Genomic DNA, 21,116 nt, shown 5'->3' with positions numbered 1-21,116 from the left:
TTTTTGTTCAGTTTCCAATTTATATGAATTTAAATGCACTTTTCTATTTTTTGTATAGCTCAAGATGGTTTTTTCAAGGTCACAAATACGTCCTTCTTTATTTTCTTCTATTTTTATAGTCTTGTAATTAGCTTTTACCTACCTAGAATTAATTTTTGTGGGAGTGTGAGGTTCAATGCTAACTTTCCCCTACAAATGAGAGCCAGCTGTGCTTTGCTGCCATTTTTTCTTTTTCTCACTGATGGGACATGCTACCTTGGCATATATCAAAGGCCCACAATATGTCTGTGGCTCCACTTCCACACTCTCTGTGCTAGCCCACTGAGACAGGCATCCATTTGTCTGTTCCTGTGCCAATTCCACACTGTTCCAATGACTATTGATATTAGATAGAGTACATTGTGCTATAAAATTAAGATTAAATTCATATACCATAAAACTAATATTTTAAAAGCATACAATCAATGAGTTTTTTTGTATATTCACAATATTATATACTTATCGCCACTAATTGATTCTAAAACATTCCTGTCACCTCAGGAAAAAAACCCATATCCATCAGTAGTCACTTCCCAGTCCCTGCTCCTCCACCTCTGGCAACCATTAACCTGCTTTCTATCTCTATGAATTTGCCTGTTCTATTATTTTATAGAAATGGAATTGTACAATATATGCCTTTTGTGACTGGCTTCTTTCACTTAAGCATGGTGCTTTCAAGTTCATTCATACTGAGGCTGCATTAGAATGTCATTCCTTTTTCATGGCTGAATCACCTTCTGTTGTGTGTATGAAAATATATTTTGCTTATCCAGTTGATGAGCACATGAGTTGTTTCTACTTTTCAACTATTATGAGTAATGTTACTATGAACACATGTGTACACATTTTTGTAAGGATATGTTTTCAGTTCTCTTGGGTATGTACTGTGAGTAGACACATGGGTCTAAAAGTAAAGTTGCTGGTTATATGGAAACTCAATGCTTTACTTTTTAAAGTACTGCCAAACTGTTTTGCCAAGCAGCCGAACCATTTTACATTCCCGTGAGCATTATATGAGGACTCTAATTTCCCCACATCCTTACCAACACTTGTTGTTGTTTATCTTTTCAATTATAGCCAACCTAGTGGATATAAAGTGGTATTTCAATGTGGTTTTGGTTTAATTTTCTTAATCACTGATGATGTTGGGCATCTTTTCATGTGCTTATTGTCCATTTTTACACCTTTTTTGAAGAAATGTCTATTCAAATCCTCTGCTTATTTGTAAATTGAATTTTGGTCTTTTTATTGTTGAGTTAGAAGAGTTCTTCATATATTCTTAGCACTAGACCCTTGTTAGATACATGATTTACAGATATTTTCCATTTTGTGGGTTGTCCTCTTTCTTTCTCTCGTTCTCTTTCTTTCTTTCTCTCTCTTCCTTCCTTTCCCTCCCTCCTTCCCTTCCTCCTTTCCTTCCTCCCTTCCTGAGAGAGTCTCACTCTGTCACCTAGGCTAGAGTGTTGTGGTGTGATCTCGGCTCACTGCAACCTCTGCCTCCCAGGTTCAAGCAATTCTTCTGCCTTAGCCACTGGAGTAGCTGGTATTACAGGCACATGCCATCATACCCAGCTAATTTTTGTATTTTTGTAGCAATGAAGTTTCACCATATTGGCCAGGCTGGTCTTGAACTACCGACCTCAAGTGATCTGTCTGCCTCGGCCTCCCAAAGTGCTGGGAATACAGGCGTGAGCCATCAGGACCAGCCCCTTAACTTTCTTGGTTGTATCTTTTGAAGCTCAGAGTTTTTTATTTTGATGAGGTCTTATTTATTTTTTTCTTTGGAGGCTTATGCTTTTCGTGCCATATCTAAGAAACCGTTACCTAACCTAAGGTCACGAAGATTTACACATCTCTTTTTTAAGAGTTGTATAGGTTTAGCTATTAAGACCTTTAACCACTTTGAATTAATTTTTGTACGTAGCTTGGAGTAGAAATCCAACTTCACTCTTCTGCACGTGGACAGCCAGTTGTTCCGGAACCATTTATTGAAACAATTACTCCTTTTTCTATTGAATTGTCTTGGTGACTGTCTCCAAATCAAGTTTTCTTTTGGTACTGTTCTTTTCTCAAAATTTTCTAGGTTATCATTCCCTATTTTCTCTTCAGATGAATTCTGGAATCCAATTTTAAGCTGCACAATAATCCATTGAGATCTCAGTTTGTATTACATTGAAGTACAGGTTAATTTGGGAAGAACTTACGTTTTCACAATAAACAGTTTTCTTATTCATGTACATGGCAGGTGTCTCCTTTTAACAAGGTCATTTTTATGTCCCTCAGTCAAGTTTTAGGTTTTTTTTCCATGTGGCTACTGGAAAATTTTCATTAAGCTTATGCATAGATATTGTACAGATTTGCTGATATCATAAATAGGATCTTTTTTTCCTATTTTTTATTACACATATTTATTTTTAATGTAAAGGAAACCTTTCAGTTTTGTAAGTTGGTCTTACATCGGGCACTTTTACCACACCATCAGATCAGTTCATCAGTTTGTAGCATATCTTTTTTCTATGTTGTTGATCTTATCAAATGCAAACAATGAAAGTACGGTGGGCACCTTTTCAGATCCTTCATACGACATGGAAGAGTGAAATGGCTAGGTGTGCTGGGGCCATGGCAGGAGGTGACTTGCCTACAGAGGGAAAGCATGTGCAAAGACAGTGAGCACTGTGAGGGGAAGCGGCATTCAGGGGTGGGGTCAGTTCTGCTGGGCTGGAAGATTCAGGTGCATAAGCGTAGCACTCACAGTGCCCTGTTCCTCCTCCAGAGAAGCTGCCATCTTCAATCAGCATGTGGTTTAGGAAAGGATGCATCAGGCTCCCACCCAGGCCATTGGAGAGGCTGCCAGCTCACCCCCTTGGCTTTTGTCTGACATATATTTTGGATGGCTCCAGGATCCTCTCCCTCTAGATAACTCTTAGGTATGCAGGGGAAGCATGATGATAATTCTCTGACTATGAGGGGGTCATTTAATTGGATCATAATGCTCTGGGGCATCAGGGGGATCTTAATACCCTCCCAGGCCTGGCTTCACTGGTAGGGATTTCAGCGCTGGGCACACGGCAGGCATCAAAGTGGGAGATGATACAGAAAGTGAAAGGTTGGCAGCTGCTGTTAGGATTTTGGCTGCTTAGGGTAACCAGAATCACTGGGTTTAGACTGTCACAGGTCTCTGAGGTCACATACATAGCAGAGTTTCCCCCATTTTCGAGGAATATAAAATGCTGCTCTAAGTAGCTAAATGCTGGTTAAAAAATTGAAAACCAAATGGTGACAATAATTTTAATTACTGACCTCTGAAATTTCAAGCTGATTTATACTCAATTTCAATTTATTTTTAATAGATTAGTTATAAAATATACTTTCAAATTAAATACACAGAAATATAAACTCGTTAAAGCATGGGCTTAGAACAAATTAGTATCAAATTAATTTCCAGTTCAATAACTCAGTTGAAGTATTGCTCATGAAGGAGGAGGGGGTAGATTTTAGCTCTTATAAACTATTGCTTAAAGTAAACAATCTCACTTCTCTCAGTCATTAGTAGAGTTAACAACTGATTTCCAGGGTTTTTTTTTGTTGTTGTTGTTGTTGTTGTTTTTTCAGAGACAGAGACTTGCTCTGTTGCCCAGGCTGGAATGCAATGGCGCAATCTCAGCTCACTGCAACCTTCGCCTCCTGGGTTCAAGTGATTCTCCTGCCTCAGCCTCCCGAGTAGCTGGGATTACAGGCGTGTGTCACCATGCCAGGCTAATTTTTATATTTTTAGTAGAGACAGGGTTTCACCATGTTGGTCAGGCTGGTCTTGAACTCCTGACCTCATGATCTGCCTGCCTCGGCCTCCCAAAGAGCTGGGATTCCAGGCATGAGCCACCACATCTGGCCCTGACTTCCAGCTTTAACATCACTTTTGTATCACCTTCAGACAGTTGACTAACAAGTCCATTGTTCATTACTGACAGTGATGAACTTCTTAGATGACTGACCATAATTATTAGAGCTCCAAATTCTAGACCTTCCAAGGCAATTACAATTTCATGAAATTTAATGTTTTTCAGTATGCCTCCTTAAATGTTTAAACAAATGTGATTTAGTTTTTATAGCATAAGTCATCACAGAGATAATTTCACAACTCAGCAAGTTATGGTTGTCACACCATGCGTCACATGGTTGGTTGGAAGATTTGTTGATGGGGAGAGAGAAGGTGCAGTCCTTAATCCCTGGGGAAGGAGGGCGACCCTCTTACGGCAGTGTCAAAGGCAGAGGAGTATAGGCTATGTCACCACTAGTGGCCAGCAGTGGGCGCTAAAGACAACATCCAGGTGAGCGTGTGCCCCTGTCCAGGGGGATGCCTCTGATGCGCTGATGCTAAGAGGCAGCCACCAACCAGGCCTGTGGGTTCACAAACACTTAGCTTGTTGGGTCTGAATATGCACACCAGAAAGAGATACAGCAGGGAGCCATCATGCCTAAGAGGGTCTTGTGCCCCAGGGCCTCATGACCTGTTGATCACCACATGGTCCTTTCCAGCCGGCTGTGGCCACAACCCTCTGCAGAGCTGCCTACGCTGCAGCCTGTTCCTCTCTCTGATCGTCTCAAGTGCCACACTGGAGGGCCTCTTTCTTTTCCTCATGCTTGTGTCTCTAAAGACATTGCTGAACAAGAAACGGTCCCACTAGGCCAGGCGTCTTTGCCTAGTTCTGCTGATCCAAGACATTCTATTTCTACCAGCAAAACACAACACAGAAAAAGAGCCCCAAACATGCATAACCACAAAATTACATCTTTTCCTTTTCAAAACCTCTAACCATGTATTTTATATACTTATCACTTAACCTAACGCATTTTCCCACTCCAGTAGAATAACTTTTCCTTCTGTTTAATACTATCAATCAAATGTAATGGTGGGTAAGAGGAAGGTGGAGTAAGAACTCTTGAACTTGAAAATTGGTAGCCCTCAACTCTATGTCATGCAGGAAGTAAAATCAAATGTCTGTTACCCAACTTTCGGTGGACTAGAAAGAAAGGCATTTTATATGATTAAATGGCAACAAAGATGGCTTGACCTTGTGATTAGAAAGGAATTGTAGCAGACAAAGTCTGTTAGGGAGTATACCAAGTGAAAATTACTCTGAATGCTTTCTTTAGGGGGACTTCCTAGGGTCTTCCCAGACTCCTTGCCATATGCAACTTGCCAAACTCTTGTGATTTAGTGCTTGAATCACACAATGTTCTAGCCAGAAGGAAGCTTTGGGCCATCTAAGGCCAACCTTTCTCTTTCAGCCAGCCCCTTCCCTCAATAGATGGGGAAACCAAGGCCTAAATAATCATCAAAGGTCACAGAACTGGATAATGGTAGAGCAGGAAATGAAATCCAGGCCTTTCAACTCCAGGCCAGACGGCTGCCCTCCATACCTGGCTGTCAGAAACATGTGGCCTCATGAGAAAAGAAAAGCTGTCACCTAAAATCCATACTTGGCAGAATGAGTACCACAGAGCCTCACTGCAATGTCACTCACAGCATCATAGGAAGGTGAAGTCATTTCCAAACTCAGAGAAAAGCCTGTAAATAGGAGGGGTCCAAGGGTCAATGAGCATACACGTGTATGTGTGTATGTCTGTCTATAGCTGTGCATGTGTGTATATGTGGACAGATGTGTATATTTGTGTGTGTGCATATATATGGCATGTGCATGGGTGTATATGTATATGGGGATGTATGGGTGTGCATATGTGTATGTGTCTATAGATGTGCATGTGTGTATATGTGGGCACATGTGTATATTTGTGTGTATGCATGTACATGGATGTGTACCTGTATGTATATGAGGTGCATGGGGGTGAACGTGTGTATATGCATGTGTGTATATGGTGTGTATATGCGAATGCATGCATGTGTATATATGGGTATGCATGTGTGTATGTGTGGGCACGTGTATACATTTGTGTGTGTGTGCATGTGTATTTATGGGTATGCATGTGTGTATATGTGGGCACATGTGTATATTTGTGTGTGTAGATGTGTATGTGCGTGTATGTGTACATATATGGGGTGCATGTGTTTCTGGTGTGTGTGTGTGTGTGTGTGTGTGTGTATGTGTACATGTGTGTCTATTGCCAGCCAGCATGTCAGCATGACTGCAGTCAGGTCCTTGTTTCCTTGCACACAAGCCCCAACATACTACATGTTTGCTTGAGACTAAAACAAGGTGACAATGCATTTGAGCAAAGAAAAAAGTGACTTTGCAGCTCTGTGTGTTTCTATAACTAGACTATATTACACTTAGTCCTGAGAGTGTGCAGGGAGGATCGTGAAGAAATAAGTCACCACACCCATTCTCCGAGGATCTCCCCTCTCATGTCCATAACAAGAACAATATCTGGTTAAAAGACTATAAAGAACTAACCTCAGGGGCCACTGAAATCATTCTGCTGTGCTAGAATTCTGCAGAGAGAACACACGCTTACAAAATCACATTCACAGTCTTTGAGACCTCCAGGCAAACTGGGCCTGGAAACAGCATGTCTGCAGCAGTGAGACCCCTAGATCCATCCAGAATTGGAAATCTTGGGGTTGAGTCTTGGAGTCTCAGTTTTTAATCTGTGTAATGGGATGGGCACTTAATTGTCCAGAGTTTTGTGGCTCAAATAAAGATGACATGGGGATGCAATTCATAAAATGTAGGGCATTGTTACAGATCTGGAATATGAACATAAATATTTTAAACCCACTCTGCTGTAAGCTCTATTTTCCACCTGCTATTTTCCTCCACACTGACCCATTGCTCAGTGTATTTTTGTTGAATGAATGAATGGATGTGCATGAGAGAAACTGACCCATTAGAGAGAAGGGAGGGTTATTTGCTTATACCCTGTCACTTGGCTCTAACTCCCAACTGCAAATCTTCTTGGATATTGTGTGAAAATGCACATGAGGAGGTTAGCAGGGGCAGGGGTCAGGAGACCTATGGCGACATTTGCAATCTGATGGAGACACACAAGCCAGAAGAACTCAGTTCTCAGCATGCTCATCTACCTCACTCTCAGCGGCACCCCAGCTTCTCATCTGTTATCAGAATCTACAAGGGATTTCTCAAGGAACATACGGTACAGCGTGGTGAAGAACTGCTGTGAAGTGATCACTGGCACAGCAGTGGCCATGGCTGGCTCACCTCTCCAAAGCCCTGACTGCGTGCCAGGCTCGATGTCTGTTTCATCATCACATCCCACAGCTGGTTAAGTGCTCGAGCTGGGATTTGAACCTGGGTAGTCCAGCTCTGGCTTGTGATCCTAACCATGACGTATACTGCCTCTAGACAGAAGTCTATCTTTGAGCCTGCCCTTTCTTGACAATTTCATGGAAGAAAAGTCACCAAAGCAGGGAGTTCCTCTGGGAACACGGGTTTGCCCCTTGCATTGTTTGGCTCCCAGAGCATCTCTGTTATGGGCACATCATGTCAGACGTTGTTAGAGTGTGTGTTCCCTGAGGACAGGGGCTGCACCCTCCCTTCTGCAGACTTGCCACAGAGTATGGGATGTGTACTGATCTGAGTTCAGTTGGGCCTTGGAGTGATGCATTTAGTAAATTCCCAGAGGCCTGTTCTGGTCTCTCCTCTCCTCATATTTTAGGACTTTGGTTCAGCAGACCATCCTCTGCTCTCCCCCAGAAGCATTCTCTAGGTGTCTCCCATTGTAAACGAATGCCACCCATTTTCTAATCCACCCCATTGCAGTTTTATATACTAATTGCATTGCTGCAAACACCACAGCCAGAAACGTATAACCGAGACTCAGTGTTTTGTTCCCAGCGAATCGGAAGCAGTGTATGTAGCACAGCACATAAGAGCTGAGACTCTCCCATCCAAGAGCTACCCAGGTCTGACCCTGCTTAGCTTCCAAGATCAGACAAGATCAGGCTCATTCTAGGTAGGGTGGCTGTAGACTAGGAGCTCAGATTCTAGAGTCAGACTCTTTGGGTTTGAATCCTTATTAACTGTGGGTGTGGCCTAGTTACTTAACCCCTCCATGTCTCAGTGTTCTCACCTGGGTATAAAGACAGAAAAACTGATTTTTGGTAAAGACCAAACAACAGAACATACGAAAAGTTCTGTGCACAGTGTTTTGCCTGTTGTTGATGTTTACTCAATGCTAGCTACAGCATTGCACACTCAATAAACATTTGTTGAATGAGTGCATGAATGAATGAATACATGTATGCATGGGTGAAGAGGTGGGGGTTGTTGCCCTTGTAGAAGGTTAATACTGGTCTGAGAAATTTGCATTTGACTGAGGAAGCACTGGGGGAAGCTGCTGCTGATTTGGGAGATAGCAATGTATATTCAATCTTGTGATATAAAGAGAAAGATGTTTTAGAAGGATCATTTGGATGGGAGTGGGGTCTGGATTAAAACTAGGTGAGACTGGGAGTGGGGAGAAAAAGTCAGGTGGCTAAAACATCTTCCAGCTGTGGGGAAAGGAGGGCCTGAGCTGGCACATGTGACAGACAGGAAAGGGTGTGGAATGTATTATGGAGGTAGGAGTCACCATGGGACTTGGGTGAAGATCCAGGGGAGAGAAGGCGCTGGTGCTGAGTGCCTCGGCCAGTGGACAGCAGAGCAGCCCCGTGAGGGAGAGGCTGGCAGGGAGAGCTGGTCAGTTAGGTATGTGTGGAGTACAGCAGCAGCGGGGAAATTCAATCCATTCTCAATTATGGTTTAAGAAGAATATGATGATGGGCCTTGCTCGTGGAGTCCTAGTTAGGGAGGGGGAGTCAGGCTAGCAGGATTGGGGGATGCATAATGAAGAAACAGATAAGCTGTAAGTCTGCCTTTTTTCATGGTCCAGTACACAGATCCGTCCTGTGAGCATCACTCACAATCTTCCTGTGCCCAGCTACCCCCAGATCCCCAGCTGACAGAAAACTGCCAGGTAGTTCACTGCAAGTTATCAGCACTGCACAAAGCTTTATTCAGCCCACCGCACACCATCCTAGAAAATCTCCAGGAAGCCTCTATCTCCTTGCAGTCCGCTCCTCTCTTGCTGGCCTGCCCGCTGTTCCTTTGCAATGTATTTTCCTACAATCTCTAATAAGCCTCCCTTTATTTACCTACAACTGTCTTGGTAAACTCCTCTTACCCCCATGCCACTGGCCCAGATAGTTGCTGCCCACCCACAACACCACTCACACTTGATACGCTCATGAGATGTGTATGATCTCTGCCTTTTCCCTTCCCTCCAGAGTTATCTTTTCGTCCCTGTTAGATGCTCTCTAACTGTAATGAACTGTGGTTAACTTTTGTTATTCATTTGCCCTGACCTGTCCAGTCCAAGCCGGTGGTAAAAGATACCAACCCTTTCTGACAATCAGTAGTTGCCATGGAAATGAACGGGATGTCACCAAACAACACCTTTTGCCAAAATAGTAGATTCTATCATTACCTGATGGTCCAGGCTCAGTTCATCTCAACTGGTCCCCTTTGACGCTATCAAAGCAAATGCTGTCTATTCTTTCCGGTGAGAAACATACACCACGAATGGAGCTTTTTTGGGTCCTGATCATGTCTAGGGGTAAGACATTTTCCAGTCCATGCACCTGGCCTCTGCTGCCATCGCCTCTCACCTGGGCTTCAGGCTCCTCCACAAGAGCCCTCTGCCTGATCCTGCCAGAGTTCCCCTCCTGTTCCCTCTGACTACAACTTCATGTGGCAGCCAGTGGCTGCTTTTCAAAGCCCACATGTACTCATGACATGCCTTGGGTAAGGGCCTTTAGTGGCCTCCTAATGTTCCTCTGTCACAACCAAGGCTATCACCATGGTCTTCAGGTCCTATACGCTCTTTCATCAACTTCTAAACACTTCCTTGTGCCCTACCCCCTTCCCCCCAGGTAAAACTCAGCATCCACCTGGAATGCTTCTGCTTCTCCTGTCCCCTGGTTCATGCCTCTTCAGCCTCCAGCTGTTGGTTCACACGTTCCATTCCCCATAAAGGCTTCCACGATCCCTCAGATCCAATTAGGGCCCAGTGGCTTTTCCTTTGGTGCACTTAGCCCAGATGTTAATTATGTTTGTGATTACCAGGATAAGGGCAGTCTTCTTCTTCTAGCCTCCCCCCACTCATGGTCCCCTTGTCTGTTTCAAATCCTTGCTGTATTCTCAGTGTAAGGGAGCATGTGTACAGGCCAGGATGCCTGCGCAGTGCAGGTGCTTGATATACGCATGTAACATGCATGTAACAGACACTTGTATTCCCTCCAAAGCACTGACAGCATCTAGCCTTTCTGGGGGCCTCTGCCAGCCTCTCCCAGAGCTGTCTTTCGGCAAGTAAACAGCAGAAATGTCATGCAGATAGTCTCCTGCAGGCCTTATTAAAAGTAACAATATAAAATATAATCTCCCCTTAGATGTGGTCAGCAAAGGATAAAGCCACAAATATTTCATCCTCTCAGGACAGTCGAGAGAAAAGATGTGATTAGCTCCAAAATTAAAGTCAGTCAGTCTTCTGAGTCAACCAGCTTACACCAATTGTGGAGATATTAAAAAAAAAAAAAAAGAAAGAAAAGAAAAGCTCTATACACTATAGCCAACAAAAAGTGGTTCTTATTTTACATATAATTTTAAATTTAGGAAAATTCACTGTGTGCTGACTTTAGTGGATGATGAGATGAGTCAGCAAATTTCTTTTTGTTTTCCAGCCTGATTCAATGAAAACAAAACGCTAAGAGCTGCATCTGGGTCCTTACCACAAAAAACAATACAAGGCCTTGGACTCTCCTTAAGGGGGTCTTGCTGGAAGGACCACTGTTCCGGGCTGTGGGTTTTACTCAGTGAACAACACTCCCATCTGTCTTTACCGTAACAAGGCTGACTGCTTGGAAAGGCCTTCAAAGGAATGGGAAAAGGGAACTCCTGGGTTAAAAGAAAAGTCACCATTTTTCTAATTATAAAAGCATCGTGTGCTTGATGCTTCTGGAGGTTTAGGGGTGCCAATTAATCTATCTTTCAGTTGCTTCCCCTGGTGGGGATGATTCACAGAGTCAGATGAAGATCAAAATACAGCATCAGCTTAATCACTTGCAAAAAAGGCGCTTCTGGTATATTCTGGAGAGGATACCAGTGTAGCCTCAGCAGTAGAGAGGCTTCCTGCAATTTTCAACCTCCGTCCTCCCCACGCCCCAACCTCTTTCCCCTTCTTCCCAGCCAAAGCCTCAGGACCCCTCTTGGGAAAGGTGGGGATGAGGAACTCTGCTGCCTAGAGGACTCTCCGGAGGGAGGGACGGAAGGGCAAATCTCACCCATTGCTGACCTCAAGGGCTGCCCAAGGCAGGGGCTGCAGCCACTCCCCAGTTAGCAGGGACCAGGAATTTTCAGGGCCTTCTCCTCCCACCCTCTTCCCTGTAAAGAGAGAGTTCCACAGGGAGGACTGGGGGAAGAAGAGGGGAAGGGAGCATTCACCCTTTCACACGCTCACCACTTGGAAAATGAGGAGAGGAAAAATGCGAGCCCCCGCTCCTGTGCACACAACAATCCGAGAACCCAGAAAAGTACAGAGTGTCCCACCACATGGACACAACCACTATCAACGTCCTGGAGCCCTTCCACGTGGGCTGTTTACTAAGAGGCCTGGATATGTAGCCTTCGGCTTTTGCAATCCAAGTCCCAAACAGACCTAGCAGCTGTTGAACCTCTCTTTCTCTAGTCCTTTATTTCCTGGTCTTCTCCCTTACTGCATCTTTCCTCCCAAGTGAGAAAGGGAAAAAATGCTGTGATAGTGAATACTGAGTGTCAACTTGACTGGGTTGAAGGATACAAAGTATCATTCCTGGGTGTGTCTGTGAGGATGTTGCTAAAGGAGATTAACATTGGAGTCTGTGGACTGCGAGAGGCAGACCCGCCCTCCGTCTGGGTGGGCACCATCTAACCTGCTGCCAGTGCAGCTAGGACAAAAGCAGGCAGGGGAATGTGGAAGGACCAGACTGGCTGAGTCCTTCACCTTTCTCCTGTGCTGAACGCTTCCTGCCCTTGAACGTTGGACTTCAAGATCTTCAGCTTTTGGGCTCTTGGACCTACACCAGTGGTTTGCCAGGGGCTCTCGGGCCTACACCAGTGGTTTGCCAGGGGCTCTCGGACCTACACCAGTGGTTTGCCAGGGGCTCTCGGACCTACACCAGTGGTTTGCCAGGGGCTCTCGGGCCTTCAGCCACAGACCGAAGGCTGCACCATTGGCTTCCCTACTTTTGAGGTTCTGGGACTTGGACTGGCTTCCTTGCTCCCCAACTTGCAGACGGCCTATTGTGAGGCTTTACCTTGTGACTGTGTGAGTCAGTACTCCTTAATAAGCTCCCCTTCATATACACATGTACCCTATTAGTTCTGTCCTTCTAAAGAACCCTGACTAATATAAATGTCTAAGAAAATGAAAACTAGTAAGGGAGGTTGAAGCAGAAAGCATAAAACTATTCAAATAACTTTGAAAGCATATTTTACATATTCTAGAGATGTCCGTACTAGACAAGCACCGTGCACCGTCATAGATCGTGGACATTTGGAAGACTAGAGCCTACTGTTGTAATATTTCTAAGATCTCTCTTTTCTGTTTCTTTCTGAAATAACAATGTTCACTGTGGAGATAACCTTAGTGCTGAGTCTGAAAACATTTTAAATGAGATCTTAGCGGGGGTAAAGGAGGAAAAAAATGTCAAATGTGAACTAATGGCCCCGCCTATCACTCATGCATGAGGTTGATCCACAGATCTCTACATCTCCATCTTTCTCTGTATTCTAGGTTCTTATAAATCCATCGGCTTGCAGAACACCTTTACTTGGCTGTCCTATGACAAACTCAACACAGACAAACCAGGACGTGTCTTCTCTGCCTTCCAGCCAACAACTGCTCCTTAATGGTACCAGTGGGGAACAAATTGACCATCCAATGGCCGACGCAGAAGGGAAAGTCCCATTGATGACATCTTCCCCACCCACTGTCCCCTGATCCTGCTCCTTTGACCTCCCAAGCGCTCTGACTCTGGCCAATCGCTGACCATTCAAAGGCCCATGTCTGTGGGCAAAATTTTCACCAACTATAATGGGCTCATAGGAAATCTTCCTGTCTTCTGCCTACCAATATCCTACCAATCTTTCTTCCATTCTGTCATCAGAGACCCCTTCTAAATCACAGAACTGAACAAGCCATTCTGCTGCATGAGAACTGCCTATGGCTCCCAATTTTCAGTAGGTAAAGTTGAAACTCCTTAGTGGTTTTTTTTTTTTTTTTTGAGACGGAGTTTCACTCTTGTTACCCAGGCTGGAGTGCAATGGCGCGATCTCGGCTCACCGCAACCTCCACCTCCTGGGTTCAGGCAATTCTCCTGCCTCAGCCTCCTGAGTCGCTGGGATTACAGGCACGCGCCACCATGCCCAGCTAATGTTTTGTATTTTTAATAGAGACGGGGTTTCACCATGCTGACCAGGATGGTCTCGATCTCTTGACCTCGTGATCCACCCGCCTCGGCCTCCCAAAGTGCTGGGATTACAGGCTTGAGCCACCGCGCCCGGCCACTCCTTAGTGTTAAAAGGTTTCATCCCCATCTTTCTCTTCTTCTCTACCCACTTTTAATGAACCAGATTAATGTCACTTCCTTAGTGAAATGGCCTCCAAAGAATTAAAATCAGTCACAATTAAAATATCACAAAGGCATTTTGTTTATATCTCTTATTATAGTGATTATATTAAAATGTATTTTTAAAATGTCTTTAAGATGTTCTGTGGCTTTCCAGTGGAATTTATATGCTGAAGAATATATTTTAGTCAGCCTATCTTCCCATCACCTAACAGTGTCTGCACACAGGAGGTGCTTAATAAATGTTTGTTGAGTGAATAGATGAAGTAATGAATTTTACATGGCATCACCTAAGACAATGCAGTGCTAGATGGATACTTTTATTAAAAACCTAGTATATGTCAAGATGCTATGTGAGGCTCTATGAGGGGATGAAAGGGATAGATAGCATTCCCTACTCACAAAAGCTTTTATAATCTCTATAAGAAATAGTATAGATTATCATAGAAGAAATAATATGTTATAATACTTTTAATCTGAAGATATTAATGGATTGAATTACCTTAGTAGATATACTAATGCTGAACTATCCTTGCATTCCTCAGTTAAGTATAATTCGGTCAGAAAGTATTTTTAATATATGTACCGGATAGGGTTTGTAAAATTTTACTTAGGATTTTTGTCTATAACTGAAACTACTCTGCAGGATGCGTTTTGCGCATGCTCATTTTCTCATTTTACTAGCTCCTCCCACCCCTCCCCTTTCTTTTTTCCTCGGGAACTCTCTGTCTCTCATACGTTAGATAAAATTCACCAGCTAAGTCATTTGAGTCTGATGATCTTTTTGTGAGTAAATATTAAAAATTACTCTTAAAAATTTAATTTCTTTCTATAGTTATATTTAAATTTTCCTCTTTCACCTTGAACCAGTGTTAACAATTTTACATTTCCAAGAAAATGGTTACCATTGTCCATAACATTCTTGTGATTTAATAAAATCTCTGAATGACAATACTTAGATCCCTCTTTGCATTCTTAACATTATTTACTTGAGAATTCTTTCTTTCTCGATTAATTTTATAAAAGCATTGTCCATTTTGTGAATATTCTCAAAGCACCAGCTTTTGGTTTAATTCATCTTCTCTCTTAGTTTTTTGTTTGCTTGTTTGGTCTTTCTTTTCATTAATATCTGCTCAGTTGAAAAATCTTCATTTCTGAGAGCAGTTTATTTAAGTCTCCCACTCTGTGAATGTGTCCAGACATTTTCAGTGACTTGCTTTATGAATTATCAACTTTACATCTAGAGACTTTTCTTCTGAGGAAGAATTGCAAAATGCTATGTCAGTATTGGAAGCTTTTTTGCTCAACTTGCTAGGAACCAAACAAAGCTTTAACCCACAATGCCTAATCTTGAAAGCTTTTTTGTTTTGTTTTGGATTTTAAGAAATCCTTTAATTAGGAGCTAGGCTAAAGCTTAGATCTAGATGAATCTATAATTAGATTTAAAAGTTATAGCTGGATTCTGTCATTTATTGCTTTATATATTTTGAGACAATTTTGCTGGTATATACAGTTTCAAAATTATTTTACCATCCTTTTAAATTGCCCTTTTTTTTTTTTTTTGCCTTGAAGTCTAGCTTCTCTGATGATACTGGTACAGCAGGTTTTTTGTTTTTTTTGGATTAAGATTTGTCTACTACGCCTTTTTCCATTCCTTTCCTTTGTTTTCACATTATTATATATTTTGGGTGTGAATCTTGTAAAAATGATGTAGCTGGATTTTATTTTAAATTCTAAGCAGATTATCTGTTTTTATTTTCATAAAGAGATTCCATCTACTTACATATAAAGAGATTAATATGTTGACTCATTTTTATCTTATTATATTGTGTTTTCCTATTCTTTAAATAGTTACACTTAAAATTGCAGGACACACTCTTATCAAAATCTAAAGTTAATCAGCATGTCTATTATTCTCTAGTACAATACAAATTCTTAAAAAATTTTAAATCTATTAGCTCGTTTTGTTTTAAACCACTCAAATTTGGTCACTTGTAACAGTTACTTTAAGAAGCTTATTTAAATTTATTCACATGAATTATTTTGCTTACTAGTGCCTTTGACTTCCTGTCCTTGCTGCTGGTAATCAGTTTCCTTCCTACTGAGCTATTCTTTGTTAATTACCCTTTGGTAGATACCTTTGTTAGAATCTGAGGGTAGTAAATTCTCTCATCTTTGTATGAAAATATCTATTTCACTTTTATTCTTATAAAATAATGAATCTAGGACTGAGACTAACAATAATTTCCCCTTAGCTCTCAAGTTTCATAATTGCAAAGTTACTAATGAAGAGTTTGTTGTTGGTTTGGTTGTCATTGTTTTGTACAAATCTCTCTTTTGCCACAAGTGCTTTTAAGAGTTCATCTTTGGTGTTCTGCAATTTCATCATAATCTGCCCTGGAGTGTGTTGTATTTAGTTATTCTTCCTGCTTGACTTGGTGGATTTTCTTCAAGGCTCAGGTCTTTCCTCAATTCAGGGACAGGCTCGTCACACTCTGTTTAAACACTGCTTGCATCCTGTGTGTGTGTTTAAATTTTATGTATTTTCATTGTGGAATTTCTATTAGACCCACTCTGTTCTCTCTAAATTTCTTTTCTCTGATTTTTCTTTTATCTCGAGGTCTTAATTCTTGTTTCTCTTGTCTGCTTGATACTTGAATACAATGGCTTTTTGCATTATGTGGCTTGTAATTTTAATTTGGGGCTCATCTTTAACATTTTCATCCCTTTTTCTTCCACGTGGGCATCTCCTGTTATTTGGGTTATAGAACTATTCCTACAGAACAGTTTTGGGTTGGGCTTCTGCCTGGGCCCATGGGAGTTTCACTGATGTGGGACCGGCTTTGAGGTTAATATCTTGACTGGGATTTCCATCCCCATGCTGGTATTAAAAATTTGGACACAGGCCCAGACTATTCCCAACATCCACACATGAGACTAAGTGGGGTTTCAATGCCTTCATTTTTTATGAAATCTTTTTCCAATCCAGGACACCTGGCAGACAATTCTTCCCTCCAGCCCCCATCTCTGGATTGGAAGAGGGCTTTCTGTCTCTTTTTCACAGAGAAAAGCAGCTCTCCTGGGAATCTGGCTTTTGTGGGATTCTCCGCTTCAGGCAGTTACTTCTCTTTTCCCAAACCCAAGCACCAGGCCCTCTTTCTGGGTCTTGAATAGCCCTGTGGGTCTTTGGAGAGCCATTTGGTGAGCCCCAACTCACCCGCCAGTGCTCAGGGGTAACATCCCCTCTTTGTTTCTGCTTCTTGGGAATTTCACTCTCTCTCTTTTGAGCTTGCCCAGGCATTAGCAACAATTCTTAAATGTTTATATTTTATCCAGGATTTCCGTGTGTTTTCTTTGGGCTGGGAGAGCTACAGCAGCTCATTCCACCAAGTCCCTGGAAGGCTGCAGGTAACAGCTTGTAAGTGCCAAATGTCCAACAAGTGATAAAGAAAAGTGTTGGCGTCATGCAGGGAAGGGAGGAATCACTGCAGACAATAATGCCTACTTGACAAGCTTCAACGATAAGGACAAAGCCTGCCTGTAGCTCATCCTTTTTAAAATAAATACCCACTGCTTTTTAAAACAAGTAACCTTCCTCCTTCCCAGAGGGCATTCACACATGGGACAGATCACAACGAGTGCACAGCAAACATTTGTTAAAGCAACAAATAAAGTGAGCATTTTGTCCAGGACACAGCTAAAAGTTCAGATACCAGAAACGTGGCCTGAAAGGTGATCAATGTCATGTTACAGTAACTCCCATGATATAGAATCGTTTCCATATTGTGGATATATTCAGAGTGGGCTAAGCAGAATCAGTTTTCTTTTAAAGTTCTTTAAGGTACCTCAGAGTTTAATATGGCAAAGTTCAGTCCAGGCATGGCTGCCTTCCAAGCCACCTCTAACTGGCTGGGTTTTCTAAAAAGGATTTGCTGAAATGAGCATCCATAGTCCCTGGAAGGTGGTTTCAAGGTCAGCCCTGCCATAAAGTCATTCTGCAAGGGCTGTTGGTGCACACACCTGGTCAAGGCTGGTGTTTTTGGAGTTACAGTGGAATGCCTACCACTAAGGGGGACACAGGCGCGTCTTGGGGTCTATGTTAAGAATCTGGGCATGTGATGTTGCTCCAAATAAAATGGCTACAAAGTTTAAGCACAGATCCAGTGGTGCAAGATTATGGTGATGTGCCAGAATTACCGTGTAATTTCGAGTGAGGGAGACATCAGTACCATCTTGCAGATAGTGGGTTTCCGTGAAGCTGCTGGCAATCAGGCCTCTGTGGAAAAATAAAAACAACATAAAAAGATGAGTACAGAATTGCACTGTGTTGGGAATGTCTAGGCTTTCGGGTAGCAACACTGTGATCTCTTTTTTTTTTTTTTTTTTTTTTTTTTTTTCAGATAATCCAAGGAGGCTCCGATTAGGACCTTCCCAGTTTAAGTTAGGTTCTCCAGGGAGAATTCAGAGGAGACTCAGATAACAGAGTCAGGTGTGCGTTCTTGGAACAACCGCCCACACAGTCAGTGCAGAGCCCGCCCTCTGTCCCTCCCTCCCACCTCATTCCTTCATGCGTACACCTGGGCGGACACACTTGCACATGCACATGTGCGTACACACACACATACTCTTCCATGAATAGTACAGGCAGATTTCTAATTTGGGCAAATCTCCCACCTGGAAGTCACAGGCCCTGCCAGCTGGAATCAATGGCTGAGCCACCTGCTGGGAAAATCATTCTGATCCATGGCAGTGCCCCTCCCGCTCCCCGGCAGGTGAGAGAACCAGCTAACAATATTGAAATGTCACAGAAGAGATTAGAACAGCAATGAAATGTTAAAAGCAGCGATGTATGTATGAAGTGAGGAAAAATAATTTTGCACACCCTGAACTATTGAATTTCTAAGATAAGTGGAAATGGGGAGGAAACCCCCTGTTTATCCTATTAATAAAACTGTATACAGTCTACCTGAACTTCATTAAAGATTGCAAGGCATGGGTTACTTAGGTTTTAAATTATTTTCCAGTGTTTTACATAACACACACTATTTCCTGTGGAAGTATTTCCTGTGCAAATACCACTGCCAGGTGCTGACTGCCAGGATACAAAGACAAGTAGGAGCAGCCCCCTCTCGATCATACCATGGGCTGGTAGGGCCATGGGTGACACAGAATACAAGGTGAAGGGAGCAATTGCAGAGTAGAAACAGAGTCCTTCTGAGGCAGGAGAATCGGGTCTGGAGGCAGGAGACATAGGGCCGATTCATGCTGACTTCCTAGAACTAAATCTAGCGGAAGCACTTCAGCTATGACAGGAAATATCCTCTCCATTTACTTAGGGCATACACCGAATAAATGACCTTGTAACTTTACTTCATCTTCTTCATTGACATAGGGCATACACCAAGTAACCAATGGAAACGTCTAGAGGGTATTTAAACCCCAGTAAATTCTGTAACGAGGCTTTTGGGCACCTATGCTCAGGCCTGTTCTCACCCTGTGGAGTGTAATTTCATTTTCAATAAATCTCTGCTTTCGTTGCTTTGTTCTTTCCTTACTTTGTTTGTTCATTTCCTCTAATTCTTTGTTTGAAACACCAAGAACCTGGACACCCTCCAGCTGTAACTCTTCTGGGGGCATGCATGTGCCGCAGGTGGGGAAGGCTTTGCAGAGGGAGCCGACAACGACCGGGCTTTAGTGGATGGAGTGGGAGCCGGCGGGCCCAGGAGCAGGTGGAAGGGGAAGGGAAATCCAGGCAGATAATGTCAAGGTCAAGGTCTGAAAGGTCTGCAGTCTGGGGAGCTGAGCTGGTGGAAGACAGAGAAAGGCTCTAAACAGAACCTGGGTTTTCTGTGTCTGGACAACAGGGAGTCAAGAGTCGAATTAGATACTGAACTTTGCGGATAGGGAAGGTGCTGCCTGACCTCTCCCGTCTTCAGGGAACACGCTTCACAGTTTGTTTCTGTGGGGGTTCCTCCACTCCTGATCTGGGGATGAACACGTGACCCAAGCCCTGATCTGGGGACGAACACGTGACCTAAGCTAAGATCATGAATCTTCCCTACAGCATGTTGAGCTGGGACATCTGCGGATGAGGGCTTTCTTCTTTGTTCTCAAGGCTCTAAGGATGTGGCCACAGAGCTCCCTCCACCCTGGTCCCTTACTTGAGGAGAATGCTGGTCAGAGAGAACAAAGCTATCACCCTCAGGCAGGGACAAAAGGCAGGGAGAGGGAGATGGGCCCTTTGCCCCAGGGCCTGCTCTGCCTCTCCTCTTCCTCGTAAGTTCCTCTCTTCTGCTTCCACTGCTTGGTGCTGGCATTTGCAACCAGAGTCCTGCTCAGTACGACAGGGAAGGAAAAGAAGTGGGAATGATGCAAACGTCAGAGATGAGAAGCACTTTCCTTACACGGTCAGAGTTCCGCAGACTCCTCCCAGCCAAGTTCAGAACTGAGAGTCAACTCCTTGTTTTACATGGATTGTAACATATTGAGGATATGCCTGGCTTAAATCAGTTAGACCCTGATGGCAGGTCTCTGCTGCAGTCTACTTAACAGCAAGTGTTTGAGAGGGTGTGCGGCAAACATAAAACACAGACGGGCCCTCGCACTCACTGGCATAGGCATGTGGGTCTCCCGAGGGCTGCCCTTGCTCTTCTCAGCAGTGCACCTGTCGTGCCAGAGAAGGCTTCCTTCCTTGGCAGCACTGGGCTCTCAGACCCCCATCTTCTAAGCTCACCTCCTCTGAGCTGCCGGAGGGGCTGCCTGAGCAGGCTCATTCACAGCACACCCCAGCCCAATCATACAGCCAGGAGCAAAGGAGGGAAAGTTGGCAGGGAGAGCAGGCAAGGCAGTGGGAGGGAGACAAGGCCCTGAAGAGAGGAGTCTGAAGAAGGGGTGGTCCTTGTCCCCAGGTGGAGGCTGGCAGCCTCGACAGTCAAGCTGCAGCCCGTGAGCCCAGAAGAAGGCAAAGGCAAGGTGAATGAATCATTCACAGTACAGTTCCACAGTTCCAAAGGGAAGCAGAGAGGTGGGACGTGAAATCCAGAGACGGGGACTTGAGTGGAATAACTGGAAGGCTGCGCTGAGAGGGGACATAGGCAAAGCTGCAGAAGAGCAGGCAGAAAGATGCAGAGACCACAGAAGGATACCCACAACACGGGACAATGTGTACAGCACAGGGAAATGCATAGAGCACAGGAGGATGCAGGATGCACAGAGCATGGGAGGATGCATGGAGCATGGGGGATGCACTGAGCATGGGGGATGCACAGAGCATGGGGGATGTACTGGGCATGGGGGATGCACAGAGCACGGGGGGATACACAGAGCATGTGGGATGCACAGAGCACGGGGGGATGCACAGAGCATGTGGGATGCACAGAGCACGGGGGGATGCACAGAGCACGGGGGACACACAGAGCACAGAAGATGCACAGAGCACGGGGGATGCACAGAGCAC

At 43.7% G+C, this 21,116-nt stretch overlaps 1 protein-coding gene across 1 annotated transcript in view; it reads right to left on the bottom strand.

Annotated features, from left to right (window-relative positions):
* ADAM12 (ADAM metallopeptidase domain 12) overlaps nt 1–21,116 on the bottom strand; it is a 368,998-nt gene that overhangs the window by 125,031 nt on the left and 222,851 nt on the right. Inside the window, exon 4 of the mRNA XM_017537897.2 lies at nt 17,858–17,936. Coding sequence (XP_017393386.1) covers nt 17,858–17,936 — 79 coding nt within the window. The remainder of the gene's footprint in view (nt 1–17,857; nt 17,937–21,116) is intronic.

This window comes from Cebus imitator, unplaced genomic scaffold, assembly GCF_001604975.1.
Source record: "Cebus imitator isolate Cc_AM_T3 unplaced genomic scaffold, Cebus_imitator-1.0 Scaffold107, whole genome shotgun sequence".
Lineage (NCBI taxonomy): Eukaryota > Metazoa > Chordata > Mammalia > Primates > Cebidae > Cebus > Cebus imitator.
The sequence above is the reverse complement of the archived record's forward strand: the minus strand, read 5'-3'. Positions and strand labels throughout refer to the sequence as shown.